General features: G+C 39.4%; 1 protein-coding gene across 1 annotated transcript in view; it reads right to left on the reverse strand.

Moving 5' to 3' along the window:
• The window catches only part of KIF26B (kinesin family member 26B), a gene marked incomplete at both ends in the record, with an annotated part of 191,690 nt that overhangs the window by 27,863 nt on the left and 136,361 nt on the right, over positions 1–27,466 (reverse strand). Inside the window, 2 exons of the mRNA XM_079550307.1 lie at positions 22,630–22,789; positions 26,750–26,933. Coding sequence (XP_079406433.1) covers positions 22,630–22,789; positions 26,750–26,933 — 344 coding nt within the window. The remainder of the gene's footprint in view (positions 1–22,629; positions 22,790–26,749; positions 26,934–27,466) is intronic.

Here is a 27,466-nt window from a genome sequence, read left to right on the forward strand (position 1 = left end):
CAGCACCCACAGCCCTGCAGGATTGAGCAGTGGTTTGCAGTATGTGCCCTTGCCAAAGGCTGCAATTTTCATGCATGGCCAATTAATGCAAGGCTCTCCTCTCTGTATTCAAGAGGCTAAACAAGGGGGGTGTTTTTTAGAAAGCCTCAGATCCTGCAGCTCAGCTGCTGCCACTGCCATCAGCAGACGTGACATATGCTGAAGAGCTACCAGTGGTGACAGCCCCTGCAGAGAGGGCAGGGCAGCAGCCACCTCAGCTCTCATCTCAGTGCAAGCAACAAGCACGTGCCCATCCAACCGACACGACCCTGTGTTATGCATGCCCCACACAGCTAGGGAAACATTTTGGCCAACACAGCATGACCATTTGAAAGGGGTCAGAAAGGCTGCTTGCTGCTGCATACAGCGCTACCTGTTAGCCTGAGGAGCAAGCTACAGCACTGTGCCCTTTTCTTTCAAGAAGCATTATGATTTCATATGTAGTGAGTGGAATACCAGAGTTATTTCCTCACACTAAAACGAACTTCAAATGTTTGTACTTGAGCCATGAATATTCATGATCTTTTAAGGAGGATTTCATAATTACTTCATTCTGGTTAGGCTCATTTGATCTGCAGCAGTGACAGCAGTAGTTTACACTCCTTCATCAAGATGCCACCATTTGGCAGCATAAGCTTCCTGGTTTCCTGTGCTGGAGAGCAGCTCTAGTTATCTTAATTGCAATCCCAAATGGAGTTGTACCTGAAAATAAACTGACTGTTGTTCAGTTTTAGAAACCATTCCACTTGGAGCTACTGATAGCATAAACAGATGACATCTCCAGGAAACTGGAAGGTCACCTACCAAAATATCTCTCATTTTGATTAGGAAGATTTTATATGCCAGCCTCCTGCAGCCTTCAACCCACAGCATTATTGTAGAGTGTGCACATTCCTGCACAGAATAGAAAGAAAACAAACAGCAGGTTTCACCTGTCACTAATACTATAAAATTTACACAATCCACCTATGCTACTCACTAGAGATATTCCAGAAGAAAGTTAAATGCAAAGTTAATTCTGCCCACGTTTCTGTACATAAGCTTACCTCATAGCAATAAATGTTAAGCCTGTTGGCCAATTTCAAGAAACTCTGAGAAAGCAGTTTAAAAGCTTCAAAGATACTACATCTCTGTAAGCTCTGCAAGAATTGGTGGTTGTGTGGATGGGTAAACTTACGTGTGCTTCCACAGTGACAAGACTGAGACTCTTTAAATCTAGCCTTGAACATACCAGAGAGGGCACACACGTAAGATAAATTTCTAAAATTTCTAACTACAGGGCCACTCAGCCAGTATTTATAACTTTTTGAATTTCAAAATTAAGAGAGAAATTGTTAGAAATGTGATTTACTTGATGCTGATGATCTCAAAATCATTCATTTAGATCAACAGACTAGAAAATATGCACTCTCGTGAAAGCGGGTCCTAGCTATAAACTTTCAAAACATGAAATAATGCAGAATGTAGTAAAAATATTGAATTAACAACATTAGCAAAATATACAGTCGGAGGCCTCAAGGCTTACTATCATCCCTGGTAATCAATTTATTAGCTCTTTAAAGTTCCACTTCACCTACAACTCTAAACATTCCACAGAGAAGGCTGAAACTTTTAAGCGCTGCTAAAAGAAGCAGTCTGTCTTCATTAGCAGGGAAGATGGACTTTGTTACAGCCAAATGACGCTCTTAGGATAGGAATAAAGAAGGTGAAACAAGTTCCAAAACAGGAAATTTTATGTGCCATTTTCCATTTCTCAGTTGGGGAAAAATGCATGCAAGTTGCTCAACTCCAAATCATCTAGGAGTTCAGGATTGATAATTTGGAATACTGTATTGGCATGTACAAGTAGTAAGTGCAGATACTAGACACCTGCAAAATTCTACCAAAGGTAGCAGTCTGTGCGTGCCATTTTCCAAAAATCTGGGTAAATAACAAGGTGACTAAGTCTGGACTTAGGGACCTCAACAGAATTGAAAGGTGGGCCCAAGTGAGCCTAATGAAGTTCAACTCAGCAAAGTGCAAGGTTTTGAACTTGGGCCGGAGGAATCCCAGGAATCTATACAGACTGGACGAAGCAGTCCTTGAGAGCAGCCCTGCAAAGAAGGACCTGGGCGTCCTGATGGATGAAAAACATAACATGAGCCAGCAGTGTGCTCTTGCAGCTCAGAAAGCAAATGGTATCCTGGGCTCCATCAGAAGAGGGGTGGCCAGCAGGGACAGGAAGGTGATTGTCCCCCTCTACTCTGCTCTTGTGAGGCCCGATCTGGAGTATTGTGTCCAGGTCTGGAGCCCCCAGTACAGGAAAGACAGAGAGCTGTTGGAGAGGGTCCAGAAAAGAGCCACAAGGATTATCAGGAGGCTGGAGCACCTCCCCTATGAAGACAGGCTGAGGGAGCTGGGCTTGTTCAAACTGGAGAAAAGAAGGCTGCGGGGTGACCTCATTGCAGCCTTTCAGTACCTAAAGGGAGCCTACAAACAGGAAGGGGATCAACTCTTTGAAATGGTAGATAACAGCAGGACAAGGGGAAATGGTTTGAAGTTGAGGAAGGAAAGATTTAGGTTGGATGCCAGGGGAAAGTTCTTTACTGTGAGAATGGTGAGGTGCTGGAACAGGCTGCCCATAGGTTGTGAAAGCTCCATCCCTGGAAGTGTTCAAGGCCAGGTTGGATGGGGCCCTGGGCAGCCTGGTCCAGTATTAAATACGGAGGTTGCTGGCCCTGCCTGTGGCAGAGGGGTTGAAGATTCATGATCCTTGAGGTCCCTTCCAACCCTGGCTATTCTGTGATTCTGTGGACTTGGTTGTCTACTTTACATTCTTTCTCTGGCCTAGAAACCTGCAACTTCCATATTTGTACTGCCAACAGCCAGTTGGGATGGAGTGAGCTTCTTAGGAACTGGAGAGAGACCAAAAACTCATTTAAAAAAAAAATTAATGGCTGTCAGTCAGCAACTTCTGCCCAAGATGGGTTGAGCTACTCTCATAATTGGCTGATTTAGAGATGTGATGAAACAGACTGTGTAACAACCAGTGAGGATGGTATCATGAACTTCAACTAATGATCACAGATTTTTAAAAAAATCTCTACCCTTGCCTGGTTTTGGTGATGTCTGAAAACAAGCTCCAATTTTGAGATTTTATGAGCTGAAAGCCACGGGCAGTGTGGTCCAAACCCAGCTGTCACTGAAGTCAACAGAAAGGCTCCCATAAGCTTCAGCAGGATTTAAACCAGGCTTCTACAGATTTAGTGACAGGATGCATGAGATGATTAATAGAGTAATCCCTTCTTGAAGTCAAACACATGAGAATGAAGTTAAACCATGGAACCACAGGCAGTTTTATGATGTGTTTAGAAAGTTTTGGCAGGATGGGGCAAAATCTAGCAGCTGCTGCAGGCAGTGGGAATTTTCTCATCTATAAACATGGGCACAAGAAAAGTACGTGTTTGGTTCTTAGACGCCTCCTAATACTTCATCATACTTCATTCAGAGAGGACTCCAAATAAAACCCAAGGGGCCCCAGCCTCCATGCAAATACTTCCTATTCTAAAAGTGGACAAATCAATATGTAATGATTTTAAATGTATATAGATTTATCATGTAAACCATTTGGAGATCATCTGTACCAAACACATTTATCTTCATCTATGCAACAATTTAAAATATTAATGATGCACATACATTTTTCATATCACAGAGTTTTTTCCTCCCCTTTAAAATGAATTCTTTATTTTAGTGGGATTTATTTTGCCCACTATAATACCATTAATTAGACAAGCTCTTCCATAGACTCTCATATCTCTAACACTTCAGAGATCTCTTAGTAGCCTGTGACAGAAAAGGAATTCTTTTAAACTTGCCTTGTAGCAACTGCTAAATACCTTGCAGTTTTACTTGAGGTAACCAGAGCATGCTTTGGCATTCAATAGGCATCTATTACACCCAAAAAATCAACTGTGAATTCAAGTATTTCCATGCTAATAGCTACCTCTCAACAAGATTGGCAGTCAGAGCAGGGTTGTGAGTGCCAGACAGCAAATTTCAACTACTACTGTTTGTATGTATTTAGCTTTAAATGGTAAGAAAAAGATACCTATTGAAGAGTTAGCAGTTCAAAACCCCAGAAGCATTAAAATAAAATTTCAAACACAAGCTAAATCAATCTTTCATAAAAAGCTCCTTTTAACCTTCAACGCTCTTCAGAAAGCCTCAAACTGGACTCATTTACGTTGTGCCTGGAAGGTCCCTCTCCTGTTTACAGAACTGCTGTTGAAGCTCAGTAATTCCTGCAGCTGAAACTAGTTGATGTTGCAAGAATATTTTGGCAAATTTCTAATTTTACACTCTCTCCTTGGCATCTGCTATTGAATTTAGTCAGACAGGATACTAGGGGACATTTGGTCTGAATCAGTATGGCCTTTATTTTATTCTTAGTGCTGTGCCATTGTGGTTTACAGCATAGCTCTACAGCCTCCCTTCTGCATCCTCTCTGCATGCCTGCTGTGCTCTCCTAAGGATGAGCAAATGCGTTCCTCAGAATCCCATCAATTCCTGGTCAGTGCATTTGGAGACATAAGAAGCCAAGAGGAATTGTAATCGTTCTGTTAAAAGAGAACATATGGACAACAACCACAGAAGAAGAAGAAGGGAAGAGGAATGCATCGCTTGTTTCTGTGAGCATGGATTCCTGTCACTGTTTTCCAGTGCTCTCCCTCCCCAGGGATGGGAATGTTCCTGCTGCAATTACAGACATGCTGCTGCTCACTCTCTATTCCCTCATTCTATTTGAGTATGCAAGACAAATTCATTTAATCTTCTCTCACAAGAAGAGTTATCTTGCTTCCTTTGCTAGTCTGTCTTGTACTTGTTTCAGACTGAATTCATACTTTAATAATTAATATTTTTATATTGTCATTCCTAATGCCTCTGCAGACTTCATTGCAACATTCTCACTGCTACATCACCTGTGAACATCTGTCATTCTTAACCAATACACTTAAATTGGCATGCACATCCCACTCTTGTGAGTAGCTGATGAGCTCCCAGATCTCAGTAGAAATTGTTAGTAGTCTGTCAAGGCAAGCCCTTGCTCAGACCATTATTGCCTCTTCTCCAACCCTAAAGTCCCACAGCTGCTCCCATCTGATGCTCTTCTTTTGTACAGAGGATGGCTTTAGCTTTGTGCAACCAGCCAGGGTGATTAGCATGCTTCTGCTTTATGCATTGAGGCTGCTGATAATAGCACTAAATAAAATCTCTCCCAAAACTGATCCTTGTGGATCTTCCTTGGCAGTCCACTGATAGCTCCCACTTCAATGCAAGCTACTGCTGTCTCATCAGTCTTTACTATCAGATACATTTTACAGCTCCCCGTCTTCTTCAGCTTAACAAATAATTTCTCATGGGACACCAATTCAGTTATTTACTCAGATCTAGACAGATGACATTTACCACCTCTCTTTCACCTAGAAAAACAAACGTTAGGTATCATTATGCGTAAAAGAGAGTGAGAGTCATATCCAGGGTTGTCACAAAGGAGTGCTGAATGCAAATGCATAAATGGCTATTCTATATTTCCGTATCTTGGGAACAGTCTTTTCAAGGCTCCTTCTCCAAGAAGACAATATCTGGCGTCTGTATTTACTCCACAGTGAGTTTCAACTCATTCAGGCCTTCGGGACTTCTTCCTCCAACATGTGAATGCTAATATTGAATTTGTATGGTAGCAGGACTTTCTTAAGTTTCAGTGCTAACTTTTGCAGCTATTGCAATAGCAAAAATCAATCATTTAATTCAGACAATTCTAGAGTGAACTCATTTCAGCATCTCTCTTCTCTCTATCCTCCTATACACACTGATGAGCAAATCATTTAGAGAGGGGTTTGTCTGCTGGCTGTATGGATTTTCGGCAGGAAAATACATTCATCTAATTGCACTTCAATGGCGAGGCTCTGAATAAATGAACAAGTCATACTGTGAATAGAGGAATTAAAGAAGAATGGTTTCTTCTGGGTTTGTGACTTATGTTTCTTCATTTCCTACACTTCCGCTGTTCCCTTTTCTCCATACTCCCTATGACCTCTCCTTGTTGCATTCCAGCCTGACTCATCTCCTCCAATTTCAACTCCTTGTGTGATCTTGCACACAATGCATCACATAAATGCTGCCTCATGCCTTCAAGGCCCAGCCTGAGCGGGCACCTGCTTCTGCAGTGTTCCTTGCCCAGTCCCAGGAGCATAGGCTTCAAAGATCTGAAGGTCTATCCCCATGTTAAATTTGATTGGAAATGGTCAATTAAACAGCCAATTAAAAAATCTATTGGGATGACTGGAAAAGAGATGGTGCGATGATGTTATGCTTCAGTCACTTAAAAAGTGGATAAAAATCCCTGCAGCATGTATTTCAGAGCCAGCCCCACTCTTGGAGCTTCTCAGACTCCACAGTTTTAAAAGATTGCATTGTGCAGAGAAGTAATTTCCAGCGCCAGCTACTGAGGACAGACAGGACATTTCCCATATTAGCATTATGGGAGTGATTAGAGCCACCTAATTATAGATGTGCAGTGACAAAAATCTCAACTCACAGATGTCAAGTTAGCCAAGCTTTTAAGTCCATCATGCCCTGTGGCTTAAATTATTCCTGCTTTATATTTTTTCAGATCCATATTATGATTTTATGTCCAATTAATTCTGTGGGAGGATAGCAGTTCTCAAATGAACATGGAATAAATACAGTCAATAACAAATGGGCTGTTATAAGAGTTTAAGTCATTATTGCCTTGTTAATATTTTCCAGTAGCCCAGATTCAGGGTTTGCGTGCATGTGATTTATGACACATTAAAAACAGTAAATGGTTTAAAGGTCCTATTCTGTTTTTTGCAAAGATGACACTGTATCACTTTCAAAGAAAAGTAAATTATGATACAAAAGGGACCAAAGATGTTTTGATGACCCACGAATACTTCCTTAGAGCAACAGATTTGCATACAGTTTAGCTAAGAGGTGTATTTAACCTAAGTGTTTATAATTAACTCTTGTCATACATAAAGAGAAGCCTTATTTTAATTTCAATATTTTTGTTGCAATGTAATTCCAAGGAACACCAATTAGCTATCAAATGCTGACAACTTGCACTTATCACTGATTAGGGCTAGATATGAACCATAAACCTAGCACTATAGTGCAACAGCTCATTACCAGTATAGCTTTCTGAGCTAATCTTTTCTACTAATTTTTATTTAGGGACCTTCTGACTAGCTCATCTGAAAATTATACGCTAATGATCTGAGAAGAATTGAGAGCTTTACACTGTAACAGAGGAGAAAAAAGAATTCTGTTTGATCTCTTACGTTATGATAGATGCCATTTAATCAATTAGCACAGCAGTACACATCATCCCATTTCAAACCTAGCAAACGTAAAAGAAAACATAAAAGGATGAGAGCTTTACACATCTCTAGACTTTCTCCACCATGTAAAAGAGCATCATATATAACGGGGAATGTTTAGGAGTGTAATCTCTGAGGCAGCAGTCAAGACACTATTTACATTAGGTCTCCTTGTATGGTAACTGCTGAGTCACGGCCTGAACCACTGATTGAGCACCTGGGGAAAGGACCCGGTCAGCCCTGGGAGCACAGGTGAAGGCAATTCAGCTGTGTGACTAGAATGGGTGGAGCATAGCTGCACCTCTGTTAGACCTCATTTAAGGGCTGACTGTTGCTGGGAATGGATATCTTCCTGGAGGTTCCTCCTTGGTGAAGCTTTTCTCTGTGAACCTGGAATCTTCTGGTACAGGTGAGCAATCTTCTTCCCTTTCTTTATAGCACCTCTCTATTGTGCCAGTTCTTTCATCATCGCACCTTTGTTGTAATGCCTTTCCTATTGTATTGATCTGTCCAATTGCTATGCTCATGCAAGTCTAGCATAGGAGATTGCCAAGGATATGACTGCAGATAGCAGATGGAACGTGTCAGATAAGTTTGTGGCACTGTGTCCCACAGAGACACCAGATGGGAGGGAGGCCCAACAAACATGCTGGAGTATCTGCTGCTCCTAGTTAAACCTCCAGAAGGCTTTAATTGGGATACTGGGCCTCTGGAATGGCCCTGAATCAGGAACATGGTTGTCTGCTTCCTTCTCTCTCAATACTTCTTGAGGTTATAAAAGTATTTGAGAAACTGGATCTAGAACTTGGATTCTGGACAACTATGGATTACAGATGCTGCAGCAGTGACAGTGATCCTTCATTGTTATTTTCTAGAATTATATTCCAGAATTATTTAAAAACTATATGATAAATTAGAATTACTTCTGAAATATATTTGAGATAAAGAAGGAAATAAGTCAGGCTTATTCGTAATTCTTACCACTTTTAATGAGTGCAAAAGTTTAAGGATGGTAAGATGTGGGTAGGAGAAAGTGTCTGATCCATATTCTCTAAAGCCTATGTAAATTAAGGGTATGATGGGATATAAATGTTCTATATCTAATAATATAAATAGATGAGAGCAGTGATAGGAAAAATGAGAAGTAGCATAAGATTACATTCAGAGGCATCTCATTCCACTCTAGCTGTGTTGGAGTTTATTTTCTAAAGAGAATGAGATTCACCCAACAACACCAATATTGTGACGGTGTTTATAGGATTCTAAACAAGTTAAATATAGAGATGGTCAAAATGCATAGTAATGCACAACATACTTGGAAAAAAAGTCTAATTCAACCATTCAGAGTCTTCCACTGCAGATATCTACTTGTGCAATTCATAACTTTGGTAATGGCTGACAGCCAGTAAGCAAGTTTTTGAAGCTGGCAACACTCATCTAGGCCTGACTTCAAGATTATAAGAGCATAATAGTTGATCTGGAAGAAGCCAGACCTTTTTCCTGAATAGTGATCCTTTTAGGTTCTGAATAGAGACCTTTTCTTCATACTGTGGTTAAAAGAGAAAACACTTCTCAAGGCTTCATTTAATGGATTCTGCACAGTAAGAGGAATGACAACTTCCAGTTCACTTCCCATTTTTTTTCTAGACTTCTGAAAAGAATGTCTCTATACAGCGAGAAATTTTCTCAATATGAACATAATCAGACCACAGGGCAGACAGATATTCATTTACTATAAAAAGAGGAGCTGGAAGAAAAAAGCACTGTACATATCTCACAATAGGCAAGAGGAATAACAGAAGATGAGAAGAACTTATTCCTGCAGTCAGGTATTGCAAAATTCAATGAAATGTGATATCTGCAGCATATCATCTATAATGTCTGCACAGGACATAAACTCAGTCCCTTTTTATTGTACTATTTACAATATTTTATTGATAAGTAAATAATAAAATAAAATTAAAAAGTAACACTACTAGTTAGCTTCTGGCAGAACAGAACTCTACTTCCAAATTGTGAAGGGAACTAACTGATCTGACACTCCAGTTAGTGGCATAAATAATATGCAGAGAAGAATACAGAATTCATTAGATTACAGAATTATATTTTAATATGAAGAACTTTGATTTTTATATTTCTGGGAGATGCGTTAAGGTAAAAGAAAACTACACTGGTAATAATTATGAAACGTGCAGTTACTGATTTTTATATCTGTACGGTTAGGAACATAAAACTATGACAAAAAGTTTTATGCTCTGAACTTAGAGCAGGCTTCAATATAGAAAATAATATAAAATATGATAATTAAAAAAACTGTTCAATGCTTAAAAGAGATGTATAATTGCCAGTCAGAACGATTCTCACATATCCATGCCATTACTGTTAGATTGATTACCTTACTATAACATCAGACACAGCCTGAAACATTCCTAACACTCAAGTAAACATCAAAAGGATGTGCAGTTTTTTTGTTCTCTTAGTTACCTGCTGTTCTCTGGTCTTTAGCTAGAGGGATATATTTAGCAACAGGACAGTGGCTCTCTGATTAGGCATCTAGATGGTTATTAGTGTGTAGCTGAGGTTCCTAAAACAATCAGGTATCACTTTACATAAGAGCAACACTAATGGACAGAACATGGACAGTGGAATTAAAAATATATTTTCAAGGCTTATACTATGTTTTAGATGGGTGTGAGATAATAACATCATAAAAGAAAATTCAAAATCTTACTTATCAAACAATGTAGCCTCTTTAATCAAAAGAGCCAGTTTGTAAAGAAAGCCTTATTGTGATATCTGTTTCCAGTAGCAAGCATTGTCAAAGAAACACAGTGTCGTGCTTATAATTTGTCTTCATTTTCTTTTTGCTTTAAGAAAAAAAAAAAGACATTTGTTAGATAGTATGAGCTGAAGTATGAATTTTCTTGGGAAGATGAAAAAAATCCATTTCAATTTTTTACAGTATGCCTAGCAAGTGTGTTTGATGCCAGTCAAGAGGCTAAGGAAGTTCTGCTATGCTGCAGAAGCATCATGGCCCTAACTGGACAAGTTGTGACCCTACTGGGAACACAAGTGACAGTCCCTGGTAGTGTATCCAGGATCCAAAGCATCACATTCAGAGCCACAGAAGCAACAGCCTTTCCCCAGGCAGCACCTTCAATGCTATGGGGCTTGCTATGCTGAGAGGTATGTTAGAGGACCTGACATAGCACCTACAAACAGCCACTGAGGACTAGTTGTGTGTAACCTGCTTGAATCATCTAAGAATGCAATATATAGCTTTATGTAGAACTCATGTTTAGGACATTAGGACATTCTGATGCACACAGAAATAATATTGGGTGAAGGAACTCATAAAGGAGTGCAACCACATGCATCTTAAGACCATCAAATGTTGCTACACAACATTTAGGCATCTAATATGGCAACAGTCAGCCAACAAGAAAAAAGAAAAGCCTGTTAAGCTGATAGCTTATCATTTTATATTCTGTATGATGAAAAAATCTTAAGGGTTACCAAAGCACATCTTCGCTTTGTATGTAAAACACACTCCACAGTTGTAGGCAAATGCGGGACACCCCCCCTCCCCCCCACAGGATGTTATGTGATAGGCCCTCTCCCAGCTCTATGATTGATGTGTGGCACGTGCCCTTAAGGGCGTAGATGAGGCATATAAGGTATATAAGCTAGAGTTCTCGTGTTTTAAAAAAAAAAACCGCCATTTTGCTGTTCATCATATTGGTGTATATGTGCAGTTATTTGGTCCTGACCTGGTTAGGGTTAGTAGTGTAGGAGGCAATGCAACAAATGGTGTCCCGTGTGAGGAACCTAGACGTGTGAGAAGAGCCTACACGTGTGAGGAACCAGAGAGGAACCCAGTTGTGAGGGTACCACTTGATCTGAAAGACATCACATGCCTGACAGATTGTGCAGAGAAACAGGGGTTGAAATCACTCCTCACTTTAAATGCATTAGAAGCCCTGACAGCATCAGGTCTTCTCTTTCCTCATGATGTAACAAATCTGATGTGCACGGTGCTTAAGCCAGTGCAGTATATATTGTGGGCATCAGAATGGGTTCCCTTCAGGGACAGGTGGCCAGATTGAGGCCTGGAGAACAAGCAACAAGGATTTGTTTGTGAGAGCAATGCTCTCAAAGCTCGAGACATCTGCCTTGATACTGATTAAAATGTTTGTCATTTTTGAGGTACACTCCAACAGGTACCTGAGACAATGTTGGTATATATTGGGAAAGGATGCGTTTGTATAAGGATCCTTTGTAATTCCTTTGTAGCTTCATACTCATAGATAGTGCCACTAGAGCTATCAGCAATCACTCTAATCAGTAATCTCTAATCTCTCTGTCTATAACTTTACCAGTATTGTAGGATGTGGCTTTAATTATTAAGCATTGGTGACATCACATCAGTTATTGCAGGCTAATTACACACTGATTAAAGACCTATCACCTGCTCCAATGGGAATGAATCTCGCTTTGGCTTACCAAGGAAGGAACTTGGTAAGGAAGCTTAAGTTGTTAGGGTAGGATTATTTTGCAGATCGCGATGTATGGGTAGACTTTATTGAGCTTGGAGAGGGGGAGATGTTGTAGGCAAATGCCGGACCCCCCCACGGGATGTTATGCGATAGGCCTTCTCCCAGCTCTATGATTGATGTGTGGCACGTGCCCTTAGGGGTGTAGATGAGGCACATAAGGTATATAAGCTAGAGTTCACATGTAATGAACGCCATTTTGCTGTTCATCATATTGGTGTATATGTGCAGTTATTTGGTCCTGACCTGGTTAGGGTTAGTAGCGTAGGAGGCAATGCAACACACAGTAAGCAACCTCAACTCTTGGTTAAAAAAACAGGGCAGCGTTTCACAAATCTCACTGGAGCAAAAAAAAAAACACCATTGCCTGGCTCTCTTTCAGAGACATGCATTTTTGGAGTCAAATCCTGTTCAGCTTTGGTACTCCACCAGCCCCTCTTTCACCTGAGTGAAAAATACATGCTATAAATAAAATAAACACTATGTGAAGGTATTCTGTGTGTGGCAACTATAGCACAGTTGCCCTGGGTTCCCTTTGGCACAGGAATAACCATCTTCCACTGCTCCAGAAATGCCCACACATGAGAGTGAGCAGGACTCAGGAGATGCATATTGGTGTGGTCTGAGCAAATACAAAGAGCTTCTAGCATACTGTCTTTCTGCAGAAGTACAGTTATTTCTGTAACACCATACCTTAGAAAACCTGTTTTTTTCCCATGTAGTAACACTACCTAGGTAGCAGACCTGGACACTGCATCTAATTCCTCTTGTGCAGGTGTATAACTTCAAAGCATATCACAAGGAACCATGAAAATCCTTGTTTGCAATAGAGAGAAAATGTGGTCTAGGAACAGAAAAGATTCTTCTACTGTGTTTATATCTGGAGGCAGACATGAAAATTGTGTTTTGTCCTTAAAAGACTGTTCTGGGAGCTAGAGGTCCCAGGTAGAGAAATGATCAGGTGCTTTTAGTAGCTTCTGCTGTAAGTGGTGGTCCTTGTTTGCTGTCCAGGCACAGGAGCCGACTGCAGCCTGAACTGCCCTCAGCACAAGGAGCTGTGAGAGATCCCTGTCCTCTGGTACTGCTGCTGCTTTAGGCAGGTGGGATACCTGGGAGTGCTATAAGCTGTGACATATGCCTGTGGTGCAGGCAGTAGGACAATCTCAATCAGGGAGAGCCCCTGCTGCTGCAGAGAATAGAATACATCATACTTTCTCTCCTGAGCCCTGGAATCCCTTTGTATCTCCTACAGCTCCCAATTTCTCCTTTTGTTCTGATTACAGAGATTGGAGTCTGTGTCTCTATAGGTCCCAGATTGTAACGACATCCAAAACAGCTGCTGACATGGTCCTACTAGCCCAGCTCTCTGATCTGCAGAGCAAGAAACCAAAGAGAGGCAGAAAAGCTGATAATTGTGCCAGTACTGGTATACATTTTATCACTGATTTGCAAAATGAGAAAAGCTCTTTTTCTGCACGATAGAACAAACTAAGGAATAGGGAGAGAAACCATTCAGTATCTCCAGTCTCCTTAGAAATAATCCATGATTATAAATACAGCAGGTAGTTGTTTTGTTGGTAGTATAAAACGGGATGAGACAAAATGCATCTCAAATAGTTAAACCTGCTGTCTGAAATTAATTCTAGCAAATCTCATCACATTGCTGGAAAACATGTTTGATAGCCTGTACAAACAAACAAAAAATTAAAAATTAAAATAATCTAACAAGTTTGATTCTGCAGCAGGAGAGGGAACTAATTTTAATATTTCAGAAGTTAGAACTAACCAGCCTGCTTAACTCTGAAAAGTCAATGCATATTTTAAAAAACTCACTTCACATCTGTTCACTGTGTACAGGCCCAGAGGCAACCACTATCCAGAAAACTTTGATCATCCAGCAGAAGCTGGTTGGTATCTGAAGGGCAGTGAGGGGATTGTTGTCAATGCTTTCCTCTAAAACATGTTACAAAAATAAGAACATCAGTATAAGTTTGTATGGAGGGGAAAAAAAAAAAACTTGAGTGCAATGCTGTTCCAATGCTTCTGAAGCAATCTGACAAACTGGTTGATGTATTCAGCATTTGCCATTATATTATTCTTCTGAAAGCTTCTAAGGCCTGCCACTCCACTGAGGGGGTTCAGTTAAGCTTTATAATGGAGAAATAAGTATCAGAGGAAAAAAAAAACAGTCTGAAGAAACATTGTTCAACTATTTGCCTAGAGAATGCAAGTGGCATTTTATTTATTTTGTAAGTTAAGGTCACAAATACCATTTATATGTATTTCTGACTTTCCCAATTTATGTGGTAAGTTCCTGTATAACCTGCTTGAGTTCCAAATTCACGGTTGCAGGCTCATTTGCAACAAGTCATCAGATGACTACATTTCCAGTCTTCATATTTACCCATTCACTCTGTGGGACTCATTCCTTGCAATCCCAAACAATCTCATCACTAGGCAACACTTGTCTACACTCTACCTCACTCAAAAAGTAAGCCATTAGTCATAAAATACTGAACATGAAATACTGTCTACAATATCCCCTAGCAAGGATTTGAGGATTATCTCATCTAATTAGATATAAGCATGTTTTCTAATCTCCTGGTTTAAGTCAAAGCCCAGTAGAAAGACTTCCATTGACTTACCCTGTTTTGGATTAAGTGCTGTGAGAACTTGATCAAGAGTGTCAAAGAGAAAGAGACCTTAATAAAAGTATAACAGTATAACTAAACAACTGAGGGGAAAAAAAAAAAACAACAGTTGAGTTAAATCACCTAGTACAGAAATGATCTAGATATTTCATGTCAGTAGAGCACAAGTCTTGAGAAAGAAATCACTGAAAATTTCTAGATGTCATGCACACATAACAGCCAACTGCTAGTTTTTGACTCCTACAAGCAGGAGGACAGACTCAAAAATGCTTTAATATCTATTATTTGTATAACTGCCCACCATGTGCAAGCAGGTTCATTCTGCCATTGAAGTATTCACTTGGGAATTCTGGGAATTTATTCCATTGACTCACAGATACCACTATTAACATGCATTCAAGTTTATATCCTACTGTCCTATTATTTAAGGATAAGAAATGATTCTTCCACTTTGTCTCATACGAAGCCGCTTTCTTCTCCTGTGTCTATTTATACCCTTGAAATACTACAGGGCAATTGTCATCTCCTCTCTCAGAAATCTTCCCCTTGCAAGCTCTTAAGCTTTATTTCTGTTACAGTTTCTTCCAGGTAAGCAACTCTCAGGCCTTTCATAATCCTTCTTGCTTCTCCTTTAAATTCTCTCCGGCCTGTAACCTCTTTATATAGGTGAGCTGCCCAAATCTGAACAAGACATTGTAGGGGAAAAAATATTATCTTTGGTTGTCTGTAGAAGATGTCTATGCTTTCTTGCCAGAAGTCATACCAGTTTTGTGTAGGGAAAGGATCAGTAGGGAAATGAAAGTTAATTTCACAGATCATATTTGTATGTAACTGTTCATGGAACCAGATATAACCAAAACAAAAAATGGGAACTAGGACTAATTAGAATTACTACTACATGCTTTTTAATAATTTGCTACACTGCAAAGGATCTAGTTATTCCAAGAATATGGCTATTTAAAAATTGTTCAATTATACATGAAATTAATTAGCACCACATTGCCATGGGAGAAAATGTATTAGTGTTCAATTGAGCCTATACCGGTCATGGATCAGGTGGGAATAAACTGCTGGATACCCTTAGTGAAGCAATATCAAGGTTCAAAATGGCATTTTAATGAATTAAGTATAGATTCATTTGTATCTGAAATCATCACAACTGCCTATTTGGGTCCTAATCAAGTTATATTTCAGCAATAACTGTGTGCTCCTGGATTGCTTGTTCACTACCAGTCAGGGCTTTGCTGGCCCTGGACCAACATGGTGTCCTTCACTGATACAGCTATTTGCTGCTGATAGGAATGGCTATTTAACACAATTAGTAAATGCTATTAAATCTTGCTATAAACCAAAGCACTTCCCTTTCCATTTCATTGTGCAGTCCATCATTATTTTCTTATTACAGTATTTGTAAAGAAGTAATTTACAGAGTAGCAGAAAGAGAATTACAAGAGCTAACTCGTAAGGCCTGATTCTTCCCACATGAACACTTCTGCAAAATGGAGCCATGTTAACTGAGGTCTGCTGTGAAACTGGTGTAACAGGGGATCAGTGAAAGCTACACACTCACTTGCATCCTCCACGCACGCATACAGATGCTTCTACTCCAATAATTATCACATTGCCAGTCTGAGAGAACTGAGTTGAAAATATGAAGCTGGGGAATGGAATGTTGTGACTTTGTGATCCACTGAAGCTTTCCTTGAGAATTTTGTCTCTTGCCTCTCATTAACCTGTTGATGAATCACAGTACTGTAAGACATGTGCAGATGAAGCTCAAATCTACACTATTGGCTGTACAAACTGTCCTACAGTAAAGTACATTGCTGATCAACACTACAACAGTGATTGCTGGAGCGTGCAAAATCCTTTACCCTCCTACTCCAGAGCTGTAGATTAAATTGGTCTAATAAAATGTAAAAAGTTTTCCTACATTCACAGACTGCACATCTCTGATTCCATCTATTTTACACAGGTCCCTAGAATATAGAAGAAAACTGACAGATATTCAGCCTAGTAAAACTATCAACTACAGAAAATCCCCTAAGGTGAAAATAATTGCCAGATGCTCCAAATACTCATTATCTCTGTGTTGACAGTGTTTCAGCACACACCTCTTACTAGCAACTGCATTGCTATTGCAAGTTGCCAAGGTACTCTGGCTAGTGTCAAAGAGCATGCACCTAAGGCTAGGTCCTCAGCTGGTGTAACATGGCAATGCTCCAGTGGCTTCATTGCCTTTTAGCCAAGGCTCTGGCCCATATGATCTGGCTGCCAGCATCACAGAAAACTTCTTTTGTTTCTGAGCAGCTCACGGTTTTGGTAGCTAATTAGGAACTATTTCACATTAAACAAAATCTCTATTGACAGCTCTCCTACAACTGGATCACTTGAGGGTACTTCTTAGGCTTATTCCTCTTTTTGAATGGGCTCATTTCATTTTCTCCTTTGCTCCCCAGTTCTCCTCTGAAAATTGGTGCCTCCTCTATGCCTTATCTCCCAGTGCCTCTTGAGCTCTTCCATCTATTTTGGACTAATTCCCAGCCCTGGGGTTCTGTTTCAGTTGTCACTCATGTCCTCATTTTCCCTTTTTATTCCTCCATTTGTCTGCTTTCACATTTTTTTGAAGTAAAGCAGCAAAAATGTTCTTCCCCTGCTTCTAATACATTAACTATTAAAACAGAAAGATTGCAGATTCCAAAGACAGAATAACTTTTTTTTTTTTTTCTTTCTTTCTGAGGCTTTCTGTGACTTTTGTGCCGTGTTCTTATTGGGAAAAGCAAAAACAAGCAATAGAAAATAGTAATGCAGCAGTAGAAAGCTTAAGTAACCGGAATCACTCAAATAGAAACATATGTAATTTTTGATGTAAACTCAGGTGAAGTAACCAATAAATAGATTTTCCATTGAGCATATAGTTCAATTTTGCCATTAACTTCTTGCAGCCAGTAAGCAGACTCAGTTGTATGAATCCCATAAAACTAAGAGCTAGTATAAACTTGTAACTAAGGATAAAACCTTCAGTACTAATACCAATAATTGTCCAGGAGTTTTCCCGGAAATAGGAACTCCAATAGGCAGCAATGCTAGCCACTAAAAATCATTTCACATACACAGAATACTCTTCCATATATTGTTACGGCCAGTTCTTTCATCAGCAGCTGCTCAATTTGCTCTGCAGAGAAATTATTCAAGAATTGCTTTAGTAGGAGCAACTACTGGCAAGGGTAATCCCAGAGAGCAACTCATGACGCTACAGTATGCTTAGAAGCAGGCATACTGGAAGTACTGTCAGAATCTTCCACTGCTGTACACTGCATACTGTCTGATTGTCATGTCCCACCAGCATCATTTTTTTTTTTTTTTGTGCTTCAATTCCATTGATGCCAATGAAACCATTCCTGATTCACACAGGGATGAAAGAAAGCATAAGAAAATTACCACTACTGTATGAGTTTGCTTGCTGTAATGGACTCTCTTCTTCAAACATTTTCTACACGTCAGCTTAATACTTGGTCTATTTTTACAACTTCACTTTTCCCCAGTAGACATCACATCCATGAAAGAAACCCTAGTTCACACTTTTTTTTAGTATAACAGAGGAAACAATGTCAAAGCTGCAAGTAGGGTTTGAAAAGCACAGCATACGTGCTATTATCAGTTAATTCCAGGTGTTGCATTCAGTTTTCTTCAAATTTATTTTGAAGAGGTTTTTAGCTTTTCTTATCTCTTCCTGAAAAAGTTTTCACTGACATTCTGTCTGAGAAAAATATTTTAGTTCATGCTATCCATGTAAAAGCAAGATGTGTAAACAAAAGATACCTCAGTTCTTTTTCCATGCAATTCTTCAGAAAGATTTAACAATGTCAGATAGGTAGATAATACACATTTAACCAATAAGGTAATCTTTCTGGATTCAGATTCATCCAAACTTCAATTTTGTTTTTATCCCAGTAATCAACTAACAATTTAAAGAAAATACCTGACATAAAGCATATTCTTTAAGCTCATTTTTTATTCAAAAATACTGCACTTTCCCCTTTCTCCTCTCCTCTTAAAAGTAGTAATAGTCTACCACTCCTCCTTTGAGCATAAAAAAGCCATTTCCCATGCCATCAGAACCACCTGTGTGAGCCCTTAACTCAAAACATCCAGAGTTCTAACATTTAAAATGTCAACTGTGTTTTTCACTGAATTTGAAGGTTCTTTACAAAGTTCTGATTGACTTTTTTTTTTTCTGTGTTATAAATGGGGATAAATAAATAAATGCATAAGTAGATGGTTTTCCAAAGGCTAGGCAGAAAAACAAACAAAAAAACAAACTTTGCCCACTGTTTAAGAAACACATTAGATTTTAAAACTGGTGGTTCTGCCTCTTGTGTAACCTTGTATCAGTCACTTAATATCTTTCATTCTCTACAGACAGAATGAGGGGAAGGAAAAGAAAAAAAAGCAAAAGCAAAGCACGCCAATACCATGGCACACCATGTTAGATATGTGAGGACCTGCAAACATCTGAGAGAGAAGCAGAAATACAGAATAAAAAATCATGCTTCCAGCTCACTCCTATTTACCTTACGAAGAAGACTTCCTCTCTGGATAAGCTTGAGCATCCTCAAAATACAGGATGCCTCCAGAAACACAAACACATTGTGAATGCACATTAAGAGGAAAGTCTATTAGGTAGAACAAGCAACAATTTCTGAAAAAGGAATTCATACACCTTGCAGTTTTCTAAACAGTTTTCTTTCATTCTCATAGCCATTAAAATGTATAAAAATGATTATTTCCAAAACAGCATTACCATGAATTATCACCACTCCTGTTGCCTAGCAACTGGAGTAATTTTTGAATAGTGAGCTGTATAAACCAGTAGTTGGAGTTTGTGCAAATGTGTATTCATTTGAGGGTTTAAAACACATTCTTCTTAGAAATCAGAGGCAGAAAATTCAGCACTAACATAAAGCAGAAACATTAAAAAAAATACAAAATGGCATCAGTAATTACTACAGCTTAGCAAAATCTCCTTTAGCAGACTAGTGCTCAGGGCCAAGTTCCTTGCTCTTCCTTGGGATTGCAAATATTTTTATAAAAATTGGGAAGTTATTTTAATTTCCTGTGGAGGAAATCATTTTTGCCCAGCCTCCTGACAGACTCGCTCCTAACTCAAGAGCAATAGAAACTGGTGACATGAAATGGTGTTGTAGTAGGTCAAATAAATAATTCTATTTTTATAAGATGTATCTTGCGCTAGTAGAACTCACTGGCTCATACTACAACAGAATGATGTGCTTTGGAAGGTTCAAAACTGGTCTTGACATTATTAGTGACAAATAGGTAGCCCACTGATATATTAGAGAGGGCTTATAATTACATAAATGAAAGATACAATCTCCCATAAACTACGGCAGTCACTTACTAGTGGTTGCCTGTTACAGGGCTTCTTGCCCATTCCTTGGACCTAAGTGGAACTTAACTTGATTGCAGGACAAGATCTCAACCTGTATTATTTGATGTTTGAGAATTTCTATGTTACTTTCTTGCAGCTTTAATGACAAGTTAGAGTCAATCTGTATCAATGTTCCCAAATGTTTTCCCAAGGGAGAAAAAGAGAAAGGAGAAAGATTCCAACTCTGTGGCTTTCCAGGCTCCCTAGCCTCGAAACAAATCGGGGAAAAAAAAAGAAAAAAAAAAAAAAAGAAAAAAAAAAAGTGCAAAATATAGACCATATGTTTTCCAGAGAGATTACAAACAAAGAGGCAAATTAATCCCTGGTATAAACACACTGCCCACTGAAGGCAATGTAGCAGCATCTGCTTATACCAACAATAAATCTGAAGAAGCTTTTCCCTACAACTGATACCTGTGGAGAAAGGCCAGATACAGCAAAGAATAGAGTTTAAGAGAACGCAGCTCGGGAAACCACATTTCTCCAGGGGAAAAAAAAAAAAAACAAAAAAAAAAAAACTATCTGTATTTTCAGATGTTGTTTCTGGGCTCCCAGGAAGCCATACACTGCCTACTGAGAGGCTGCCACAAAATTCTTAATGGCTGTTTAATAGCTGTAATAGAGAAAAGATGCTTCATTTTCTCAGCTATTCTGTGGAAATTAGCTGAGACCACACACACAATGCACAGTGCATTCACATAAGGAAACACTTTCCTTGTTTTCCTTCAGCATTATTCACAAATATTCAACACAGTTTTGATTTTATTCTCAGTGACGAAAGAGAACGCTCCTACAGGAAGGGAAATTATCTCAACTAGATAGGCAAGTTGTTGCTGTAAACAAGGGGTGCTACTTAACATGCACTGCACCAGTCTAAGGGATCAGCTTCTACAATGCAGCACACACACCCCTCCTTCCTCACTTCTCCACCTGCACCTGCCCTTCTATCCATACAAACTACCAAGAAGAAGACTTTTGATAAGCATAGGCTGAACTGCATTTTGTGAATTGTAGAGTTCAAGCTCAATTTGCACACTACAAACAGGTGAATGAACCACAACACACTTTATGAATGTTTATATGCACAAATTTGGTTGACCCTAAATTTCAGTCTGACTAAATTCCAGAAACAGGAATATTTCTGAAGAGCATGTTTTGAGACCAAACTGCCAAATAATTTTGGAAAATAAACATTAAAATTACAAACAAACTCATTTCATCTTTGTTTTCCAAAATAAAGACAAAACCAAAGAAGTAAAACTAGTCAATATCTTAAGATTTTGAATGAATTTGAGAAATAACCATATTTACAGCCTTCAATATGGTTAAAAAGGGTAAATTTGACGAAAAAATATATTCTGTGAATGATTTTCTTGGTTCACTCTCCATGTCATCCTACTGTTCCCAATTCCAGGTCTGATACACATCTTCCATGAATGGTGACATTAAATGACAGTTTGATTAGAAGAGGCTACTGCAAGCCATTCCTGTAAGGCTGGCTGTTACTCCCTCAGATTTAGGCTAGAGAAGAGCAGTACCTTCCACAATATCAGACATCTCTCTGAAAGAAAAGCTCTGTGACTGTCTAGACTGGGTAATGTAGTCCAAACTTGCTTTCAGTCCTATATACATGACAAATGGTTCGAGACAACAATAGAGAGAAATGAGTACAAAATTTATCTACCAAGTGAGTATTTCTGATTTCCCAGAAGATATCTGCAATATCTGCAATAGTGGCAAAGGACACTTGTCTAATGTGACATATAGGGCCTAATTCTTTTTTTTCAAGTGAAAGGCTAATAGATTCAAAGCACATACAAGTAAAGTGTAAAGTATCTTTGCATCACAAAGATGCATGTTTATTGTGATATTTTTGAGATACTAAAATCTGCATCAGGAGCAGTAAAATAATGTCCCCTATAATTATTTCTCTCCTTCATAGGAGCAAATTTTGTCTTCATAGAGCTAGTACAAAACTGGATCTCAAATGCTTTGAAGCATTTGAAGGACGAGGGGAAATGGCCTTAAGTTGTGCCTGGGTAAGTTTAGGATATCAGGAAACACTTCTTTACAGAAGGGGTTATTAAGCTCTGGAATAGGCTCCCCAGGGAGGTGATTGAGTCACCATCCCTGGATGTGTTTAAAAACTGTTTGGATTTGGTGCTCAGGGACATGATTTAGTAGAGGGTTGTAAGAGTTAGGATGGTATAGTTAGGTCACGATTGGACTTGATGATCTTTAAGGTCTTTTCCAACCTGAGCGATTCTGTGATTCCATGATTAAAATGCTTTTGAACAATCCTATAAAACAAAACTCTCATATGTTGAACTTTGATCCTTGAGATCTTTAAGACAACCCTAACATGAAATACAGTGTAGATACCAGATTAAGGTTAGATCAGGGTTCACTGAACCTTCGGGAGGTTTTGTCAACTGCCTCAAGAAGACTGCGCTGACCCCAGGAGTCTCACTGCTTACCACGGATTTGCCTCAGGGCCAGACAAGCAACTGCTTGCAAACATTCACTCATTAAGTGCACAGAATATCACTTACTTGTATGGGATATGTTTGCTTCCATTGACGAGGGCAAGGATGACATTGCCCAGAGCTGACAACGAGAGACAGAGGCCAGAGCTTCCCTCCCGGTTTTTGCTGAGCACTTTCACACAGCTCCCCAGGTCAATAAGGTGCAAACGGCTGCGACCTCCAGACACTGCCATAAGCAAAGAAAGTGGATGGTTAGCATGTGCCTCCAACAGCAGTTTCCCAGGAAAGCAAAAGACTCGCCATGACTCGCAAAGAGGAGACAACCCAGAAACTCCTCTTAATTCATGTCAGCAGTAACAAACCATAAGGATCCTGTTAGTTCACCTTCAGACTGTATTGCTGTCCACTGCTGACTCATTTGAAAATTGCTGAGGTTTTCACAACTCATGCAAGTTTAACTCTGGGACAGGCAGTCACCACTGTTGTTTTTTTTATTCTCTATTTTTTTATTCTTTATTCTTAGCTGTATTCGCCTATACCTGAGGTGGCTCTCTTTCCATCTCTGTGATTACTGTACTGACAGGAAAACTAGAGGTTGGGAATTGCTTGGCGAGTAGTGGTTTTGTAGCAGCTTTTCCCTTATCTTTCACAACTTGAGTAACAGAGATTCAGAGGAACCATGAGACCTGCAGGATATTTAACTTTCCTTTAAGCTGTTTTAATGCACAGTGTAGTGTTAAAAAGTTGTTCTGATCTGAAAGTAGTTTCTATAAAACTGGGAGCAAATCCTGGTTTTCCCTCTTGTTTACTCTGTATGAATACCACTACACTTAAAATGAAAGGATGTTAAATTTGAAACAGCAAGCTTAACAGAGATTTGCTCTCGTGAGAAACCTATGGTTACTTTATGAACTCAGGGATGGGGACTACGCAGACTTTACAGAAGCATTTCTAATTCCCTATTTTCTCAAGAAAATGTCCTAGATGTTTTTTAATTTTTTTTTTTTTTTCAAATCTGATCTATGACCAGTTCTCCCTATTCTCAAGAATTAATTCAGAAGCAAACTATAGGAAAAACTTAAATGATAAGAGCACTGTTTGAGATTCTGAATATAAACAGAAGCAGAAATATTTTCACATCTGTAGACAAATAAATTCTCAGCCATTTCAACACTGCACCTTAACTTATGCACCTTGCCCCCAGATAAATAAATAAATTAGAATTGGGGGAGATCTGTTATCAAGAAAATACAACACTGGGAGCAACTATATGCTCCATGATGGAGACCTTAGAAGTTTCCAGATACATTTCTTTGCATTGGTAATCCCTTAACAATCAGAAATATGTTTTTATTGACAAAAAATATTATTTTGCAGATTTGCTCCTAAAAGTATATGAAACAACTAGCTGTAACAAAGATGTTAACCTACATCCAAAAAATGAGGACAGAAAGAGATTTTGTTTTACAAATACTGCAAAACACAAAGCTCACTGCTTATTAGCACTACCTTGTACTCTCTTTAAAAACACAAAGCCTTTCTGTGGAATGTGTTCTACAAAATTCTATAATTCTCATTCAGTTGTAGGTGACAGCTAATTAAGATAAACAAATAGAAGTGGAGTTTTATGAAAAGAAATATGAACAAGGAGAGGGAAGTACAAATAAACTAGGGAAAAAAAAGAAAAACAGAAGAATAAGAGAAAAAAATAAAGAAGAGATACGTAATGAAAAAAGAGCGAAAAAAAGAAAGAGAAGAGAAGAAAAAGGAAGAAAGATTTTTTTCTGTGAGGGTGGTTTATGCAGGGGAATTTGAGAATTATATTCCAACAGTGTAGCCAGCATCTGTCAACAGCTGACATAATAAAGTACTTTTTTTTACTTCTGACTCCATACGTCAGACTGCAATAATGGTAAAGTCATGCAGAGTATCATGAAAAAGAAGAGACAAATAAGTATCTGATTATAACAAATACTAGTGGCCAAACATTAGAAATGCTGTCCCTAGACCACATTAGCATCTATTAAAGATGCCTGCTGGCATTTCATCACCATGCTATCCAAGGTTCTCACGGGGAAGTAACCCTAACCTACTTATGCACCAAATGCCTGAGTTCACTGAAGAAAGTCAGGCTTCCCCGCCATGCAGGCAGCTGCACCTTCACTGCTTCTGAATCTTTGTCTCTCCTTTAAGTGTCTTCCTCTAAGACCACTACCTTCAGAAGGCTGATGTTACTTTTTGTGAGAAACCTCCAATGATTTTACTTAGAAATACAAGTTCAGTTGCAAATGAAAATGACTGCAGATGACTTTACTGAATTATATTTAATAAATACTTCCATTGCTAGGATTACCAGGCATTGAGGAAACAAAAATAAATGAAAGCAATCACTGCCTTTTAAACTTCAGTTACTCTGATTGCACTCATAGTCCTACTGCACAGGCTGAGGAAACCCAGAACAAGAGAAACGACAGGATCTTTTGCTCTTATTTAGTTTACAAATCAAAATAAGACCTGTGTTTAGGACAGTCAGTCCACTTGCTGAAAATGAAGTTATTTATTAGGCAAGTTCTCCACTAATGTGCCTGGCACTATAGAGAGAAGTGTAACATCCTAGCACTTGCTTTCATCCGTGACCATAGAGACTTTGGAGAGCTGAAACTGAAAAATGATGGCCAGTTTTGCCACAGTTCCAATTCTTTCAATGGTGCTACGCCTACGCCTGCTGATGACATTCCTGGTAATTAATCCAACCAGGAGGTAAGTACAGTACTTATGCATTAATCTAGCTGTCATTGTTTTGTCAAAATCAAGCATCAGCCAGCTTTTTAATCTCATCCTTTAGATGCAATGTTTCTTTTTCTTTTTCTCCTAGCCTTTTTAATCCTGTTACTGGAATCTGTATATCTCCACTGTCTGCATGCTGTTTTCTGAGAAGTACTTCATTACAGCAGGAGACACTGCTAATCACTAGGTGCCGTTTATGAGCAGCTGGAATTCCCCTTCATTCAATTATCAGCCAGATCTGACCCTGCCTGGCTTGAGAGGCCAGTCAGATATGGAAACCTGAAGACAGGAGTTGGTATGGCCAGAAGATGAAAATGTAAGTGCAGACAGTGGGCAAAACATGTTATATTGGAATTTTAAAGGATAGTGTTGTCTTTTTTTTTTTTTTCTTAATGAGTCATTATAGCCACAGGAAAATATTCTTTCCCGTTTTATTAATCGCATTTGAAAATAGTAGCAAAGGACTGCATGTAGGTGTATTTGCCTGTAGTAAAAAGCAGGGAGTATTAAATAACTTTAATAATAATTCCCTTAAAATCAGCCATCTTTATTCCTGCACACCAGTCCGTTAGAGCATTCACAGTTTTCCTTTCCACCGCAGGGTGGTTAATTAATAAACCTTTAGTTAATTGAGTTTTCTGCCAGCCAGTTCCACTGGGGTTATTACTTAAACTCATGCAAACTGTATTTCCATTTAGAGCAACTTTCTGGTTTTCGCTCTCACATTTTAAGTACAGTAAATATAAATTTTCTGCATTCATACATTAGACATTAATGCTTCAGCAATGTTCACCCGTTACACATAATTGCATGCAATCTACTCCTTAATACAAATAACCAATGCAGAGACAGAAGCTGAAATATGCATATCTGCAGAACTGCCTAAGCCCATCAATTCAAAAAGCAAAGGTGTCTTTCAAACAAATACTACTTCTCTGCTATACTGCTGTATCTCAAGGAAAAGCTGCAGTTCATGTATTGCCTAAATCAGCTCCCACATGCTTCTGTACTGAGGTGCTGGACTGGAATAGCCAATATGAGGGTGGCAGGGAATCCCCATGGCTACAATGTTTTATCAGTGATCTCAACCCTGGAGCTATCAGTAAAGATAATTCTAAGAGCTAACCCGAAGAACACTTTTGCATGTAAACACAGTGCTGAAAACTAACTTTTAATATCTCCAGAAAGACAGCACAACTGACAACTGATGGCAATGATCCCTAGTGGCCTTTCACAGCCTTTGCTAGATCTTCACCAGGCGGGCAAGCAGTCTGCTGGACCCACCCCGCTGCAGACCACTGCTAATCCTTACCACTAGAGAACACTGCTTAAAAGCCGACTCAAAGCCCATCTGTAGGCAATTTTGGAGGAAAGAGAAGGGAGTGAGGGAGCAGCTTACTTCCGCCTTTGCCGCTCTTCTCCATGCGGTACTGGTAGATGTGCAGGGTGAAGAGCATGTGGGAGTTGCGGTGATCCTCCTCGTCGCAGTCCCGCTGGCTGCCACGCCGCGAGGCGATAGCGGCATCCAGGAAGAAGGCGGCCTTCTCTGCTGTAGGGGCACGGAGCTCGCTCTGGTTCTGGAGCTAAGAGTTAACACAGGGAAGAAATTACCCAGAGGCTCCCACAGGAGTCAGTGCTATCAGACACCCAGTGCAGTCAACTCATACTGTAGAAAAGCCACGTTCTGATGGGACTGGGAAGGAGGAAGTGGCTTGTTGAATGAGACCCTCCCAGCACTGGCAGGAAACAGTCCTATGGGCTGGATAGATACATAAATTTGTTCCATCACTTTCCCTGAATTTTAGGCCATTTATTAAAGTTTATTATTTTTGCTACATCCTTTTTCCTGCACTGGCAATCACTGTGTCTTCCTGACAGTTAAAAGAAAAATAAGCTATTGTGGATGACACATCAAACCCAAGAGTTGGTGAAGATTAGCAGGGGCAGCCTGCATGTTACCCATCAGAAGGTGCTAGAAGGGAGCAATCTGCAGCTAAAACTGTGAGATAACAGGATTGAATCACGTGCTCAGTCCCACAGCAAGTGAAGAGAGGCTACTTTTATGTCCCTTCACACCACACACCTATGCACCTGCACAAAAGACAGGACAAACCAT

The sequence above is a fragment of the Tetrao urogallus genome (assembly GCF_951394365.1).
Source record: "Tetrao urogallus genome assembly, chromosome: 2".
Classification (NCBI taxonomy): domain Eukaryota; kingdom Metazoa; phylum Chordata; class Aves; order Galliformes; family Phasianidae; genus Tetrao; species Tetrao urogallus.